The sequence below is a fragment of the Megascapheus bottae genome, chromosome 23, assembly GCF_031878675.1.
Source record: "Megascapheus bottae isolate mThoBot1 chromosome 23, mThoBot2.hap1, whole genome shotgun sequence".
Taxonomy (NCBI): domain Eukaryota; kingdom Metazoa; phylum Chordata; class Mammalia; order Rodentia; family Geomyidae; genus Megascapheus; species Megascapheus bottae.
In genome coordinates this window covers 20,707,513-20,725,631 of record NC_143531.1, presented here as the reverse complement: position 1 = coordinate 20,725,631, position 18,119 = coordinate 20,707,513, and the positions used below count along the sequence as shown (strand labels likewise).

Here is an 18,119-nt window from a genome sequence, read left to right as displayed (position 1 = left end):
GAGTGTTAGCGATTTTCAAAAAAACAAAAACATGTCTTTGGGAGGTTGTAGAAGTCTTTTCATGTTACATCTACGCTGAATCCTTTGGTAGTAAGTCCTATGAATACAAAAGGTGATCTCATTCTGCTCTAGGTGAGTAAGTTTCAGTTTTATAAGTGACTTAAAAGAATGACCGAAGATTTAAAATACAGAAATTTAGATATTCAGGAAAGGGTATGTTTTCTTCAGCACTTTCTAAATTCATACAGTTGTAAACTATACGGTGTTAAAATTTAGTTCACTGACAAATGTGTGGTTGACTTCATTGTCATTATGAGATGAAACAGATAATTTTATGAATAATTTCTCCCCATCCACTTCTCACACAAGCATAAATAGTGCACAATTTCACACTCCTTGTGTAGTTTAAATGCCTTCATCCTCATTTTTCTCCCGTGCAATTCATTTACTCACAGTATGAGGATATGAAACCAAGATAGATGAACGTTTTCCTGACTTGTACAATGCTATAGTTTAATGTATCTTATCCCTTTCAACATTTAGGTGTCACCAGCCTGGCATTGGTGGCTCATTTTTATAATCCTGGCTACTTTGGAGCCTGGGATCTGAGAATGTCAGTTAAGAATCAGCCTACCTTGGGTAGAAAAATCAGTGACCCTCTACTTAACCAGCCAAAAGCAGGAAGTTAGGTGTGGCTCAGATGGTTGAGTGCCAGTTGGGAGAAGCAGTATCAGAGGGTGAGGAGTTGGGGTTAGGGAAAGCTGAGCAAAAACACAAGGCCTTGAGTCTAAGCACCAGCAGTGGCATTTACACACAAAGAAAACTTAGGTCTTGCCAATATGATAGTATAATGAGAGAGGGTCCATTTATCTGGTTTGTTTTGTTGTATTGAATGCAACTAGAGTTTGATCTCAGTTCACTAAGAAGTGCACTTTGAAAATTATTTCAGGTTCCTATTTTTTGGTTAATCTTCAGTCTTTATCAGGTTGCATACACGTATATGTTCCTATATTCGTATCTGTGCTTTCTCTTTTAGGTGCGCTACCCACATTCAAAAGAAAACATGGGACTGCTGTTTTTGAGGATCATTTTATTGTATTCACACCTGTCTTATGCTCAGAATTTGGAACAGAATGTCCTGGACACTTTCTTACACACCAACTCCACTTTGCATGCTCATTTCGTGAAGGTGAAAGCTGAGAGCTTTTGGGAGAGATTTCTAAGCATGGAGACAGTGGAATCATGCCCGTTGACTTCCAGCACAACATGGCAGCAAGATGGCTGCGTGAGGAAGACCTGTGATCATTGGCTGTTGTGGGCCAGAATGTCTCACTGGTGTCAAAAGAGGAATGAAGATGCCCACCAACGAGGGAATTTACCCAAACCTGGAAAACAAAATCCCATAGGAGGACAATGAAATATCTGGTAAGTCTACCTGTGATGGATAAAGTGATCATTTATTGTGAAGGGACTCTCTGCTGTGGGCTTCTTAGGCCCTCAGCTTGAGGGTTTGAATGATTTTTAACCTTGTTTCATTGTAAAGGGGTTAGTGTCCTTGTGGTTCTTGGCTTTAGGGAAATCTGCCCACGAGTGACAGTTTTATAGGCATCAGTGAATTTGATCCGGGATGACATTCAGGCTTTTCTCAACTCAATGGGAAATTTAATGTGAAACTGATTTATTTGCAGGTGAAAATTGACTGGGTGTCACAGAAGTGGCTTCACACACTCCCCCTCAAAAAAAATCACAGGTCCCGCTTTCGAAAGAAAGCACCCTAAACCAAAACCGCCTTTCCTTTTCATAAGCCATTCTCAGCCAAAAGTTAAAGCCGTTTTATTTTTGTGAACCCACAAAAATGTGCTATTTGCCAGTGAGGAAATCTCATTTATACAACTGTATTAAAGATGTATTAAAGGGAGAGTTTTTCATGAAACTACTTTGGAGACAGAGGTGCTGGGTAGTGCTTTTGTATGAAGGAAAAGTTTCTTTGCTTTGGAAGTAGACATTGCTCTAAAAAGAAGACTTAGACATAATCTCTAGCTGTTAGTTCACCACTGATTAAGGATCAAGCAGGAATCTGACAAACCACACGTAGAGAATTTCTTAAGCTCAACATTTGTTGTTGTTGTTTTTGTTGTTGATGATGATGATGATGGCTTTAGCTGTGTCTTGAAAAATTGGCAAGAAATTGCGTGCCTGACACAATCCCTTCACTCAAGGACACAATAATGGATGACAAACACTTCTGGAGAAACCGGCAATGCCCCCAGGCTGGCTGGCTGTACCGACCACACCAGCCTCACATGCTAGTTCTTTATCCTTGCTTCTACAGGGCACCGAGGGTAATCCACACCTAACAGCAGAGACTGGGTGAGAATCCATTTCTCCTGAGATCTGAGACAAGGGCCACCTTTTCCTCTGGAGATTATTATCAAGCTCTCAGTGGAGAACCTCATGGGAGAGATAGTGTTTCCTTGACCTGACATCTGCTTAGTGCATTTGTCCAAGGTAAACCCTTGGCAAAATTCTCTGTTCACTTGACTATAGACAGGACTGTTAGTTGGCCTTAGTTATGAACAATAACTTAGATTAAGATTAAGATCAGGCTGGGGGCCAGTGGCTCACACTTGTAATATTAGCTATTAATGAGGCTGAGATCTAAGGATCATAGTTCAAAACCAGCCTGGGTAGGAAAGTACATAAGACTCTTATCTCCAATTAACTACCAGAAAACCAAAGTGGCACTGAGTCTCAAAGTAGAGCACTAGCCATGACAGGGAGCTCAGTGATAGTGCCGAGGCCCTAAATTCAAGCCCTGTGAACAACTGGAGAGGGAGGGAGGTGGGGGGGGCAAAGAAAGAGAGAGAGAGATTGTCAGATCTAGAAGTAAATGGGAACTGCAGAAAAGTCTGATCAGGCCATCATTGGAATGAATGTGCTGATATCAGACATAACTTAGGTATTGGGTAACTTTCAAAAACCCAAGGGAAAGTTTTGGTAATTTCATAGCTTTTAAGAGAGACTGTCCAAAAGGTATGAACGATTCCACAGGGGCAAAATTCGGATCCTAAAGCTTGAAGAGGGAAAGATTCAAACACACTGTACGCCTTTCCCAGAGTGCTCTTTAAGAAGGTCTGAAGGAGTTACATTAAGAAGGACTTACTTAAAAGATGAAGAAAGAACAACTCTTCCTTCCATAAGTTTTGAGGATACAAAACGTATGCCATGGCCTAGTACAATAATTCCAAATGAATGTGGCATCAGAATGGATTATTGTCTTCCAAGTTCTTATTTTATTTTTAAACATTCATTTATTTATTATTTTCCCACTCCTGAGGTTTAAATTCATGGCCTGAGCATGTCCCCAAGCAACTTTGTGCAGAAGACTAGCATTCTACCACTTTGAGCCCATGGGGCCACTTCTGGTTTTCTGATGGTCAATTTGTGATGAGTCTCATGGACTTTCCTGCCTGGTCTGGCTTCGAACCGCGGTCCTCAGATCTCAACCTCCTGAGTAGCTAGGATTACAAGCATGAGCTACTGGCACCAGGCTAGGATAATACTTTTTAAATATTGATTGAGAAGAACAAGAAAGTTTAAAGAGCTGAACAAGGAATCCGAGGAGCAGACTGAGCGAACACAGCCTCACCACTGCCTGTGTCTCAGTTCCTGTGAGCTGGAACTGGAAATTTAAGAACTAATGAAATCTGGTGGAGAATGAGACCATCAGGAAGTTGGCAGGCCTATTTTGGGAGAGAGAGGTATTTAGGCCATCATGAACCCATGGGAGGTGTATGCGTTTAGGAAATGAGAAAATAGGAGCTACACAATGGAAGAGTAAGTATGCTTGTTAATAGGCAGTGCACTATGAGGCACTGCGCAGTTGAGGTAGCCATGTAATGACTGGGTTTGGGAAGAAGTGGAAGTCAGGACCCACCCTTCTGCACTGGCTAGACCACATGGGGCGTTGTGTTCCATCATGACTCACACGTTGACAGGGACAATGAGAAACTGGGGCACATGCTTTCTCCTGATAGAATTGAGGGCAGACAGACAAAGCAATATTGAGTGTCCTCTAACTTTGGAAATGCACCCTTCCCCGCTTTCTCTCTCAAGCTCTATCAGAACAACTTCTTGTGTTGGCCACCAAAGAGGAGCTACACAGCTCTCTCTCTCTCTCCCTCTTCCTCTCCCTCCTCCCCCCCCTCTCTTATATTATCTCATCATCATCATCAAGCTTGAAGAAGTCTCTGAGTTCTTTTGCTCAAGGGCTCTACCACTTTGAGCCACAGCTCCACTTCCGGTTTTCTGGTGGTTAATTGGAGATAAGAGTCTTACGGTCTTTCCTGCCCCTGCTGGCTTTGAACCTCGATCTTCGGATCTCAGCCTCATGAGTAGCTAGGCCTCAATGCCAGGCCTTCTTAGAATTGCTCCTGGCCTCCAACCCTTTCAGAAACACTATCACATTCATGGGAGTAGAATACCTAGAACAAAATGGGTAGAAAGCAGATTATGAATGCCCTCTCTTTAAAATATTTTATTTAAGTAGTTTTTACAAAGGGATTGCTATTTAACAAAGTAGTTTATGAATACTATATATCTTGATCTGTCATCCTTCCAACATTCTCACCCATCTTCTACCCACCCCTTCCTTCACTCTTCTTAACTTTTTAAAACATACATTAGATTCTTGCCTGTAGTTCTTCCCTCTTCTCTTCATTAATCTACTCCTCTCCCTTACTAACAATTTAATCCACCTAGTCTATGTTAACTTTTAAGTTTTCTCAGGGCTTGCTTCACTCTCTACTCCTGCCAAAATATCAGCTAATAACTACTGTAATCTCATTATTGATGTTTAATAATGGGCTACTGTTTTGCCCTAAGTACCCAGCATTAGTATGTTTCACAGAGGCAGCAACGGGATTCCTAAACACTTAAATTCTGTTAAATAAAAACCTAGAGCCATATTAAATTCAATAGTTTAGTGGAAACAAAAATGAATTCAGAGAACTCCACCCTACAGCCAGCGAAATGAAGTGATGTATAGAAACAGGTGTAGAGACATCTGATTGGTTAGAGCTCCTGCCCATCTTACTTGAACCACTGACTACTCCAGTTACTTTTAACTACAGTAGGTTACATGTTTACACATCAAGTTAGACATGTTAATTCATTGTGTGTTGAGAAGCAATGAGGCCTAACATTATATACTGTGGCAGCATTAGGCAAAAGTTTTTAATTTAACAATTCTGATTTAGGACCCTAACTTGTCCAAGACCATTCTGGCTACTGGCCTCTGTGCAGGGCAGAGTTTGACAGCTCACCATGGTGACACGCATGTACCTAGCTAGGCCTTAGATGTTCTGGCCTCTGTGAACTTCAGAGAGGAGCTATGAACCATCCAGACAGCATTTTTCTTGGTGGACCACAACACACCTACTGGTTCAAACCACTGGGCCTCTTGGACACTGAACAACAGTCACAGAGCAGCATTTTAATGAGCTGAGTGTCAATACATTAAAAACACATGGTTTTAATGCTCCTTGAAATAAACATCGGTTTAAGAAAAATGAAGAAGAAAGCAAATGCTTTGGCAAAACTGATTTGGTTTTTTTTTTGAACCCCAACTATTTGAAAAGTGTTCATGCAATTTTATTCAATTCAAAGTAACATTTAACTAACTGTCCTGTGGTGACGAATATTACACCAAAGTAGTGAAATTCAGCAACTTTCTCTAGTCAAAACGTTTCCAGAAAGAAACGGGCCCACAGCAAGGCCTTTCAGATAACAGTTATATTTTATTTTTTAATATTAAAGAAATGAAGGGGTCTTTTGTTTTGTTTTCTGTCAGCCATGGGGCTTGAACTCAGGACCTGGGCACACTCCCTGAGCTATTTTGCTCAAATCTAGCACTCTACCATTTTGAGCCATACTCCCACTTCCAGTTTTCTGGTGGTTTGGAGACCAGTCTCCTGGACTTTCCTGCCCAAGCAAGCTTGGAACCAAAATCCTCAGATCTCAATCTCCTGGGTAGCTAAGATTACAGATGTGAGCCACCGCCACCTCGCAAAATGACTTTTTTTCATTCATTTTTCTTTTTGTACTGGTACTGGGCTTGAAGTCAGGTCCCTACACTCTTCCTTAGATTTTTTTTTTGTCATTGTTGTTTTGTTTCTGTTTTTGTTTTGCTCAAGTCTGTCATTCAAACTACTTGACCCATGCTTCTACCGCTTGTTTTTTGCTGGTTAATTGGAGATAAGAAACTCTTGGATTTGTCTGCCTGGGCTGACTTTGAGTCCTGATCCTTAGATCTCAGCCTCCTGATCAGCGAGGATAACAGGTGTGAGTCATGACACCTGATCATTATTTTTATTATTTTTTTTTATTGGAGTCATCCTTAAGGCCTCATGCATGCTAAGAATGCACACAACTGATAAGGTGCAATCCCCAGCCGCAACAGTTTTGGGTTTTGAAGAAATATAAAAGGAACTAAACATACATGGTTGGGATCTAAGCACCAAAACTCAATGCTTAAAGTTCAAAAACTGAGAAGCAGTTGGGGGAAATCAAGATGAGCGGGGGGAGGGTGGGAGGGAGATTGGGACCATGTCATGAGCAAGGGTATCAATGTTTGTGAAGTTATGCACCTTCTGTCTGGTGAATATAATGTAACCCTTCTATTCACAATAAAAAATAATAATCCAAAAAAGCACAATGAAAAACAAAACTTTTATCAACAAATACCTAAATCCTGGTCCTACTTACAGTGGGAATAGAAAAGAAAGTGGAAACTACCTGGGAGTGCTTATGTCAGAAAGTGCACCCAACTTACCTTATCTGCTTGGACCTGCATCTTGGTCTCCAGGCCCTCAAGCCTCCTCAGCTCCAGGTCTGGGAATCTTGTGACATTCTGAGCTTAGTCCCCTGTAAGATCCTTTAGCTGCCTTTCTCTCCATGGTTCATCTCTCTGTCTCAAAAGACACTTGCTTTCAGATGACTTTCAGCTCAGGTGTTAGCTCATAAGCAAGGTGTTTGCTGACAAGGGCCTAACATTCCCTGGAGGTATTTACATTTTAATAGGGGACTGTAACAAGAATTTAGACCCTAAGGAATGAAGTTATGGATGGTAAAACACCAGGGGATTTCAGAGCAGGGAGCCCTCTCTCCTGAAGCTAACACCTGCTTGGCCAGCTCTGTCTTCAGGCCTCTGGAGTGGAAGGTGAAACTAAAGTGGCTGGGAACATCTTGGGACAAGATGCCAGCATACAGGTAATTCCTCAACTCAAGGGATTCACTCTTTAGTGGGCCTGCTGGTCTCAGTAGACATGGGGCAGACAGAAAGGAGACAGTCTGCTAGGAGTTGGGAGAAGTTTCATCCCTGTTCATGGAAGCACACTCCCCACATTCCATTCACATAGTGGTGGGGGGTGAGGGCAACTTTATTCTAGAAGTTTCCAGAAGAGCAGAAAGAAGGTAACAAAAAAAATCACTGATACTGCCCCCAGAGTTAAACACCATTTTATGTTCTTCTAATCATCAGTGTAGATTTGAAATTATTTCTAATAATCTAGTGATCACATATAGACTTTTAATTTAAAGAATTTATTAACATTGATTTTTATATCATATTTCCAATGACGTGTTTGACAAACAAGTATTCAAGAAGGGAATCTCTATATATAATCACTGGCTCTTAGATTTTAGAACATAATTAAAATTAGGCTGAGGGTTTGTATGTCATAGATACATATTAATGTATCTTGGAAATATAAACAAAACTACATAGACATAAAATTTATGACTCTATAGACATATATACTTTTTATTTCATATGTTCCCTTGATTTATCATACTCTAAGTATTTTCCCATGCTTTTCAGCCATCTTTGAGAATGTTGCATGTTCAACAAAATCATGTGCATGGATGTATTTGGTTTTCATTAAAGTCATCTTTTCATTATCTTTGGTAAACACTTAAGGGCATGGGGATAGAATCATCAAGTCTCAAGTTTAAAAGCTTGCACTGGGCAATCTATAACAACGTAGGATAAAAAAAATCAAAGGAAAAGGTTGTGAGTAGGTTTTGTTGATGTGAACCCAGAGAAATGACAACCATTACAGTTTTTCACACCAGCCATTCTTGGTGACGTAACACCTCGGCAGTATTTCCCCAATGATGAAGTTAATTTATATTAGAAATCGTCCATGAAAAATGAGGGAGAACTGATGAATCATTATTTCTGGCAGAACAGTTATCTTTTTGCCCGTGGACTTCAGGATGTCTGTACCAGTGGCAGGATGTATGTTGTGGTAGCTTTGTGATATTTTTTTCCCTCTTAATTCAACATGTCCAGCCAACACATGTCTTTATTTTCTTAAAGGAGTATTTTTTTCTTCTGAGAGAGGAGCCTCTTCATTTTCTTAGTTGTATGGTTGCTAGTAAGTCACTTACCTAAGACAAAGCTCTTTGTGAAAACCATGTCTTAAAAGCTGCCATTGGTTCCTTTTAGTATTTCAACCATAACATAAGCAGACCTTATATTTGATTTTCTGAATTCTAGTAGGCCCAGCTCTTCTTTTTAAAAAGCATCTCATGGGAATCCTAATACCTAAAGGCAAGTCTTAGTTTAGAAATACTGCTCTACTGTGTCAGTTTCCCATCTCTGTGAAAACATTCCAGGAGTAATCAACTTAGAGGACAGTATTTTGGCTCACACTGTCCGAGAGATTTTGGACCATAGTTGGTTGGCTTCATTGTTTTTGGACCTGTGGTGAGGGAGCATGCCATCACTGAGAATTACTGATCTAGCAAAGCTACTCACCTTGTGGTGGCTGGGAAGAAAAGAGGGGAAAGAGGAGGCTAGAGTCCCAATATCCTCTTCAAGGTCATGCCCCTTGAGACCAGACTTGTCCCATCTCTTATAGGTTCCTTCCTGTTCCAATAGTGCCATGGACTGGGTACCAAGCGTCTAACACATGGAGCTATTCCTGACCATAGTACCTACTGAATAAAGCCCCAACTCCTTAGAAGAGGACACAAGCTCCTCCTTAGTCCAGCTCCCACCTGGCTGAACTCCCATTTCTGGACCCATGTTCTCTCTGAAGACAATTCTAGCTTGATATGCTATTCTTCTCCATCCCTCCATCTTATCAGTCAAGCTGGGTGGTTCTTTCACCCTGGGGGCATATTAAACTCTTCACAATCATCTCTTCTACAGGCAGCATGAATTCATTCCTTCTCGGTAGTTTTAGAAACTGCTGCTTTTACAGTGCTGACTATGGAGATCAGCCAATCAGGAGCTCCCATGTCCACCTGAGAGATGTCATCCTGTTATATGTGTGACTGTTGCCTCGTCCTGTTCAAAGCACGTTGGAGGTAGCACATCCCTCTATGGTACTAATTATTTGCATGTTTGCAGCTGAGGAAACTATAGCTGAACTAAATGAATAAATCGACTATGGATATTTACTGGCTATTAAAACAGAGCTGGATTAGCAGAATTGACTCCCTAGGCCTTAGACTTGAAGTAGGACTGTCCATATTTCATAGAATTTTGCAGATTATGACAACTATGGGTATGCATATACCACAGCATTCACAGGTTGAAATCTTAACCGCTGTTCAGTGAGAAGAGTAACCAGGTCATGAGGCTGAGCCCTCACAAATGGGCTTAGTGCCCTCAGAAGAGAGACCTGAGGACGTTCCGAGGCCACTCCACCTCGTGAAGACGACAGTGAAGGTCTGTGAGGATCAGACTCTCACAGATGCCGATTTGCAGGCGTCTTCATCTTGTTTTTCCAGCCTTCAAATGGTGAGAAATGATTTTATGTTAGTTATAAGTACCCTCAACTTAAGGTATTTTGTGGTAACGCCCTGAAGTGACTAAGGTAGTCTGCAAATTTATCATTTGAAAGAAAATTATTTATTTACTTTTTTGCCAGTCCTGGGCTTGAGCTCAGGGCCTGAGCACTGTTCTTGGACTTTCTCAAGGCTAGCACTCTACCACTTGAGCCTCAGCACCACTTCCGGCTTTTGCTATATATGTGAGGTACCGAGGTATTGAACCCGGGTCTGCGTGCATGCTAGGCAAGCACTCTACCACTAGGCCAAACTCCCGGCCCCGAAAATTATTTTTTAATCTGTCTCAAATTTTGTGTGTAGACTGTATAGAAATAATTACTCGACAATAAATCCTTTCTTGACTTTTTATTTAATACCTGCTCAAAAGCGAGTGTGCATTTGGATGCTACAGAGAGCAGTTACTCTTCTCAAAGTCAATTCCATATGGGGATATTGTGGTATAAGAACAAAGACTCCTGAGCCACATACTCTCATAATCCCAGCATCTGGAAGGCTGAGATAGGTAGATAGTGATCTTGAGGCCAGCCTGAATTATACAATGAGACATTATCTCAAAAATTACAAAAAGCAAAAAAAGCAGAGAGAGAGAGAGAGAGAGACAGAGAGAGACAGAGAGAGAGAGAGAGAGAGAGACAGAGACAGAGAGAGACAGAGACAGAGAGAGAGAGACAGAGAGAGAGAGACAGAGAGAGAGAGAGAGAGAGAGAGAAAGAGAGAGAGAGAGAGAGAGAGAGAGAGAGAGAGAGAGTCCCAATCTTGTTTTGTTATTCTCAGTATTTCCATTGCCAAAATCATGACTGGCTTCCTGAAGTTGCTTAATACATACCTGTTATCTAGGTGAATGAATAGTATGCTAATCTAAACATCTAGAATTATCCTGTCAGAAAATGATACCACCAATGGCAACTCCTTTGTACAACTATGTAAAGATAATAAAAATTAAATAAAAAAGAAAATGATACCTTTATGTTTTTTTCATACATTTCACTTCTATAAGTATCATGAACAGCATTATGAAATAGCCTTTGCTTTTGTCAAAGGTCTTCTAGCACTTGGATTCTAAACTGGGTCCCCAGTGGGTCTTTAGAGATGAGAGATTTGGGTGAGATTCCCAGGCATAGAGCCATACAAATATGTACAGCATAAATACTGTCACAAAACTCCAATATCACATTATACACACACAGATTTTCCTTTCTGGAAAATTGCAAAGTTAGCATTACAAATAAAACTAAAAGAAAAAATTAAAATTGCCCTTCCCAGGATTGCATGCAATTCCACTTAGAGATCTTCATAAAAATCTTGAGGGAAAAAAATCCACTTTGAAAGGAAAACAACTCCGGGTGGTACTTGAAAATTCAGAAAGCAGTTAGAAGCTTTGCCAATCACAATGGTAAGTAATAACAGGGTACTCAATTTTATTTTCCATTTTTAAAACTGGCTCTTACAAAAAGGCCCAGCAGGTATATGGACTTATATTTCTAGCAGACCTTCTGAAAAAAAATTATCTTGGTTAGTACAAAAATCCCCATCATCAAGGGAAGGTTCTGATTCATTGAGGGATGAGATTCTTGTGGAGAGAAGACTTAGATGGCTCCATTTCAGCTTCTCAAACCTCTGTCCTATATTCTCCCTGGGAAATAGCAGTTATGGTCTAAATAGAAAGCCAGCCTATTGGCTCCACAGATAATGTAGAAGACGGACATTCATTCTTTACCTCAGCTGTCTCAGCTATGGCACAATTGACACTTTGGGTTGGATGATGCTAACACAACTGCTCTTTGATTCCTACATTTTAAGACTATGATTAAATATATGGAGCATAAAATTTTCTATTGCAACCATTTTATGTCTACCTTTTTGTCAGTAGCCATCTAATGCACTCACATTATTGTATAACCACCACCACCATCTCCCCAATTGAACTTTCCACTCATTAAACCATTCCCTGCCATTCCTTACCCCAGACCAATGGAACACTTCATCATCATCATCAACATCATTATTATTTTCTCAGTAGAAAACTACTCAAAGCCAGACACCAGGGCTCATTCCTATAATCGTAGCTACTCAGAAGGCTTAGATCTGAGGCTCCTGGTTTGAAGCCAGCCAGGGAAGGAAAGTCCTTGAGACTCTTATCTCTAATTAACTACCAGAGAAACAGAAGTGGTACTGGGGCTCAAAATGGTAGGACACTCACCTTGAGCACAAAAACTCAAGGACAATCCTAAGAGCCATGACTGACAAAGAATTCCAACAAAACAAACTACTCAAATTCTTCAGCCCATGATGAAATATGATGATGCATGACTCGTGTGTGTGTGTGTGTGTGTGTGTGTGTGTGTGTGCATAATGTCATTAAGTTAAAAGGAAAGCATTCTCCCCATCAGTGTTGTAGTTAGACCAGGCAGTGCATCCAACCACCTGTGAATAGAATGAGTCAGCTTGTGGGGATCCACTTGCCTCTTATCCTCATCAACACTGCAGGGCTGTTCATAGAATCACCTTGTAGAATTCTTTTTTTTTTTTTTTTTGCCAGTCCTGGGCTTGAGCTCAGGGCCTGAGCACTGTCCTTGGACTTTCTCAAGGCTAGAGCTCTACCACTTGAGCCTCAGCACCACTTCCGGCTTTTTTCTATGTATGTGGTACCGAGGAATCGAACCCGGGTCTTCATGCATGCTAGGCAAGCACTTTAACCACTAGGCCAAACTCCCGGCCCAACCTTGTAGAATTCTTGCAAGGATGAAACAAGTGATGAAACACTAACTGCCAGGACTATCTTATATCTGGAATGATCCAGAATACCTGTTGCTGGTATCTGGTCTGATGTCCCACGGTACACACGGTACACACGGTTTATTGCAGTGCAAAGAGTATGTATTTAATCCCACTGTCCTCTTCTTGTCATGAGCTGTATCTCATGTAGAAGGGAACGCGTGAGCTATGTGGCTCTGGATATTGTTTGCACATTGCAGGTAGATGGGGGACATGGCCCCAGTATCTTCTGCGTGCCCACTCAGAGGCTGCCAGCTCTGAACCAGCCTCTTGATTCAAGAGATGATGCATTTGTCCTGCAAGTGTTTAAAGTCCAAACTCCCCTGAGCTTGCCATCTCTTCTCTACATCATGTGAGTCCAAGACACCTGGATCCTTCTCTCTACATACTCCATATTGTTTCGTCTTCTACTTACGTATTTTTTTTCTTTGATGCTGGTCCTGGTACTTGAACTCATGGCCTGGGGATTGTCCCCGAGCTGCTTTTTATTAATTTATTGTAATCAATAGAAGGGTTACATTATATTCGCCAGATGGAAGGTGCATTACTGCAGAAACATTGATACCCTTTCTCATGTTTTGGTCCCCATTTCCCTCTCCCCACCCCCGCCCCTCATCTTATTTTACCCCCTTCCCTATTCTATTTCAAATAACCAAATAAACATATATACAATATATCAGATAACAAGGGGAAATACTGTAACAATATGAGATAACCAAGAGACAGCAAAAGAGATGAGAGAGAACACAGTACATGAAGGACAACAATCACACATTGTATGGCTTTTGTTTCTATATCCTGGAGCTCCTTTCATTTAGCATCATACTACATGGCCTTATGTATCTAAGTTTTTGACCTTTTTTTTTTTTGCTGTTCCTGGGGCTTGAACTCAGGGCCTGGTACCTTGGGTTTTCTCAAGGCTAGTGCTCTACCACTTGAGCCACAGCACCACTTCTGGCTTTTTCTGTGTATGTGGTACCAAGGAATTGAACCCAGGGCTTCGTGCTTACTAGGCAAGCACCCTACCAGTAGGTTATACTCCCAGACCTGTCCCTGAACTTCTGTGCCTAAGTCTAATTTTCTACCACTTGAGCCACAGCCACTTCCAACTTTGTTAGTAGTCAATTGGAGATAAGAGTCTCAGGGACATTCCTGCCTGGACATTGACTGGCATCAAACCCCAATCCTCAGAGCTCTGCCTCCTGAGTAGCTAGGATTACAGATGTGAGCCACCAGTGCCCACTGGGGACAATGCCAAGCTGACAAGTATTACTGAATGTCAGATTTCCTAGATATGGATGCAATCGCTACCACTTTCAGCTGTGAATGCTTAGGAATGTTTTTGGCCTCCATTGTTTTATCTGTAGTGCGGGAATGATCTTGGTTCCTACTTCTTGTGATTATGATAAGGAATAGTGAGATGCTGTATAGAACCTGCTGAGCAGGCAAATGTCACCTTTCTTATTAGTGGCAGTGTCAAAGCCTAAGCAGGTACACATCACTTCTATTGCCTAGACAGGTGACAAACTGAGCAAATATTTCCTCTCCTGGAAGTATCATGCGGTGAAATAATGTGATGTGTTAGTGTTGTGAGACAAGTGGAAAACTGCCATGGAAAGGAAATATCTAGAGTGAAAGAGAAATAGCTACTAGTAACTGCCAATTTTGTGCCAGAGCAGTGCTCATTATTTTGCTGACTTTCCCCCCCTCAAACCAATCTTCATATATCTTCCTAAAAGAAAGAACTATTATCTTCATTTCACAGATGAAGAAACCAAGGCAGTCAGTGGTTAATGGGTTTACTTGCGATCACAGAACTAGTGACCAGGGAGTGAAAAGATGCAAACCTACTTTGATCATATTTTTAATTTTGTTTTCTAGTACTGGGCTTCCTATCTGCTAAGCAAGTGCTCTGCCTCGTGATCCATGGCCCACCCCTTTCCACTACCTTTATTTTTCATCACTTGTGCTTTTGGCCAAAGGCTAGTCTTGGTTCCCCATCCTTCTATTCTTGTAAAACTGTGATTGCAGGCATGCACAACCACATCTGGCTTGTTCTTTGAGACAAAGCCTTGCTACACTTTTTGCCTAAGTTGGCCTCAAATTGAAATCCTTCTGCTACCACCTCCCAAGTAGCTAGGCAGCTTACCTAGTTTTAGTTTGGGTTACATTCTCATTCACGATTTAACATTTTTCCATTTGATGCTCTTAACTAATAAAGACCCGATGATTCAGGAATAACATAAAATATAAAATCACAATACTATACTATGCTATAATATACTAAAATTTCATGCATTGCTTTTGAAAATATGAGCTCTATTTACAGAAGATATTTTCAGTCTAAAACTAATTTACTTTTTTCTGTTTCATGTATTCCATAAGTATGATCAGAACTTACACCAAATAGGCAAATGGTGATAGCCCTACTTATTTGGAATTTGGTTTTATAGCTGCTTTGTTCTAAACTCTGGCTTGCTTGGTACTCACTAGTTCAGGCTTGAAGACCTAACAAATCCCTAAACATTCTTATTGTGGGCTAGACCACTATATTTTAAATAAGTTAAGCTAGTAGATTCTGAAAAGTCCGTTGAGACTGGCATAAAACCAAATTATATTGTTGGGAGAAAAAAATTTTAAAACCCACCTGATTGTTGCTTTCCAAATTTTTGCTACGTGTTCAGCAGAGAAAGGAATTTTCTGAAGAAAACTTGCTGGTGGCAGAAGAGGGAGAAACTGGGACTCCACAGCATCAATTTGCGTCATTCACTTTCCTAAACTGTTGTAGCTCGCCAGTGTCAATAAATGGCTGTAAGTGGTTTAATATGTTTGCTTGGCTGTACCTATGTATAAAATAAACAACACGTCCCGTATTCGTTTTACAATTGATGATGGTGTCTGCTCTGTAACCACCCTCTATAACCCCTTAATGAGGGAATTATGAGATTTACCTCACAGAAATTATCAAAACCCAAACATACTTTCCCAGTGTCTGGGTCCCTAACAAACTTCCCAATTGCTGTGTAAGAATTTTATATATCGGATGTCTTAAATTCCAACCTACATGCCAAACAGGCCTTTAAAACCCCCGTGCTCGAGTGCTCGTCTTATCTGGAATGACACCAGCGACGACTTTCTCTCCTCTCCTTTTAGGACATTGTGAATTGAGGTTTCAGAACTGAATCAACAGCACTCATGGTCTGAAGAAAATCCAAACTGTGTGAATTAAGACAAGATGTGTTCATGGAGCATTAGCAGAAATGGGGTGCTACCTATATGGAGAAACTCATTATAAAGGTTAGGCATTGACGTATTTATATGAATTTTCATAAGAATCTTAGGTCTGTTTTTTTTAAATTATACGAGTGTACCACAATGTGGAAGAGTTAGTCAGAAAAACAGCATCCCATAACAGGTGGGCTGGAAAAGAAGAAAGCAAATTCATTTCTCAAATTAGAAAATCAACACACTAGACTAAAGTTGTATTGTTTTTCTAAAGGAAAAGTCCTAAATGGGCAACACCAACAGATAGTAAATTTGAGTTTTCTTAAAACTATTTTTCTCACTCCAGGAATTTTTTTCAACAACTAATTACTCTGTTGTGTGAGATTTTTTATGATTCTTAATGCTGACTGAAAAAGAAGGAGGAATGTTTAATAAGTAGGTTTGGAGAGCCAAGTGCATGGTGTCCTTTCAAGCTGGATAAATCAGGAGAAATGCTCTTTCCTAAGAAAAGGATGGTCTGGAGAAGAATAGAAGAAAGGGAATAATCAACCTAGATTCCTTCTACTCGGCTTAAACATCAAAGTGTTTGTGGTGGTTTGTAGAAAAGAATTTGCTCCCATACATTGGGCCAGATTTTCGTAAAGCCTTGCTTGAATTCCATTAAAATTGAATATTAAAAGCATACTCTTGCAATTAGGAAGTCCTTTGATTGGGAAAACCCCTTAGTATATACATGGTTTGAAGAACTTTCTTTGTTTAATGGGAAAACTTGTTGTTTTCAGCTCTCTGTCCAGCCATGGCCTTCTCTCCCCACAAGATTCTTTGAAGAACATCTAACTCTCCATAAAACATCTAGTGAAAGAAAGAAAACCATGGTTTCCCCAATGCCTACTCAAAATAATAAAATAGCTCAGAAATTTCATAACAAGACTTTGTGTTCTCTTACACTTAAATGTGATTAGATGTGAGACTAAGGATGAAGTAAACTGGAATGATGATAAATGGTTATTTATTAGGCTAACTAATGGCACGAAAGCGACTTCCCAAAGCAATCTTGAAACCACTGCAGGTTTCTACACAAGCCTGCTTTCCATCTATTCCCAAGGAATTTGAGGGGAGCCACCCATTTTGCCAGTGGTTTAGCCTCAAATTAAAATTAATAACTTTTGGGCCCATGCCGTTGCTCAGACTGCTCAAAATGTTTCAATATTGCACGTTTCCTCCAGACTCTCTGCAGAGAAAAATGCCAAGTCTGTAGTGTGGCCTTGGTGTTCCCAAAAGGACCTTGCCCTGGCTTAGCACCTAAGCAGCCAACCTCAGCCTTGAACCTTTGCCACTGGAGAACGCATTGCTCAATGTGGTACCAACAAAGGGCTTAGCCCTTGCTTTCCTTCAGGAAACTCAGGTAGATTTTCTTCTTTATCCAACCTTTTTATCTTGGAAGTTCCCAAATTTGGATAAAAGTAAAGACCAGCATAACAATGACAAAATCCACATTTCCTACATCTACTCATTCCCGTTTTCCCATACTTTCCCCTCTGTGTCTCTTGTTTATTTATTTAGAAAGGTGATTTTTGCTAAACCAAATCAATTGCTCTCACTCTTCACCTGTATGTATCTTATTACGTGTCTCCAAATCATAAGCACAGACGACTGCTGTGTCCATTGCATCATTTTCTGAGAAGTTCGTATTGTAACTCTCCTCATTGTTTCTCGGGTTTCTTTTGTTTTGTTTTATGTGAGAGTCAAGGATGGTGAGTGCCCTGCATTTCAAGGCTGAGGCAGTGTGTTTAGAAGTGCTAGCTTTTTGTTTCCTTTCAATGTAGAACAGATCCACCACATTTTCTTCTTGTTCTTACAAGAGTGAGTTTTCTGAAGAAATCAGCCAGTTGTCTTCTACACTGGGAATTACTTGATTGGTTTGTCAGCTATGCTTGGATTGAATGTGCCTTGGCTCTACTGAACATTCAGATTGAATGTACTCCACAGCTGGTGGTGTGTACCTCTTAATGTTTTATGCATGTATCATGAGCTTGCCCCTCCATTACTAGTGCTGTCTAGTCCATGGGGGAATCGCTGACCATGTGATGAATCTGTTTTCTGACAATCTTTTACCCTAATCTTTACAATTAATGAGCTTTGCTTCTGACAAGTATACTTGGAGATTATGATCCTAGCATCATTTTCTTCATCTGCTAGTGGAAATTCTGCTAAAACTTTATTCTCTGTTTTGTTCCTTCTATAGTATAACTAAAAAA

General features: G+C 40.5%; 1 protein-coding gene across 1 annotated transcript in view; it reads left to right on the top strand.

Annotated features, from left to right (window-relative positions):
* LOC150047412 (uncharacterized) overlaps positions 1 to 16,760 on the top strand; it is a 49,469-nt gene extending 32,709 nt beyond the window's left edge. The window contains exons 5-9 of the mRNA XM_090356581.1: positions 1,037 to 1,425; positions 9,626 to 9,811; positions 15,321 to 15,447; positions 15,790 to 15,933; positions 16,644 to 16,760. Coding sequence (XP_090212707.1) covers positions 1,037 to 1,082 — 46 coding nt within the window. The 3' untranslated portion in view covers positions 1,083 to 1,425; positions 9,626 to 9,811; positions 15,321 to 15,447; positions 15,790 to 15,933; positions 16,644 to 16,760. The remainder of the gene's footprint in view (positions 1 to 1,036; positions 1,426 to 9,625; positions 9,812 to 15,320; positions 15,448 to 15,789; positions 15,934 to 16,643) is intronic.
* Positions 16,761 to 18,119: the final 1,359 nt, after the last annotated feature.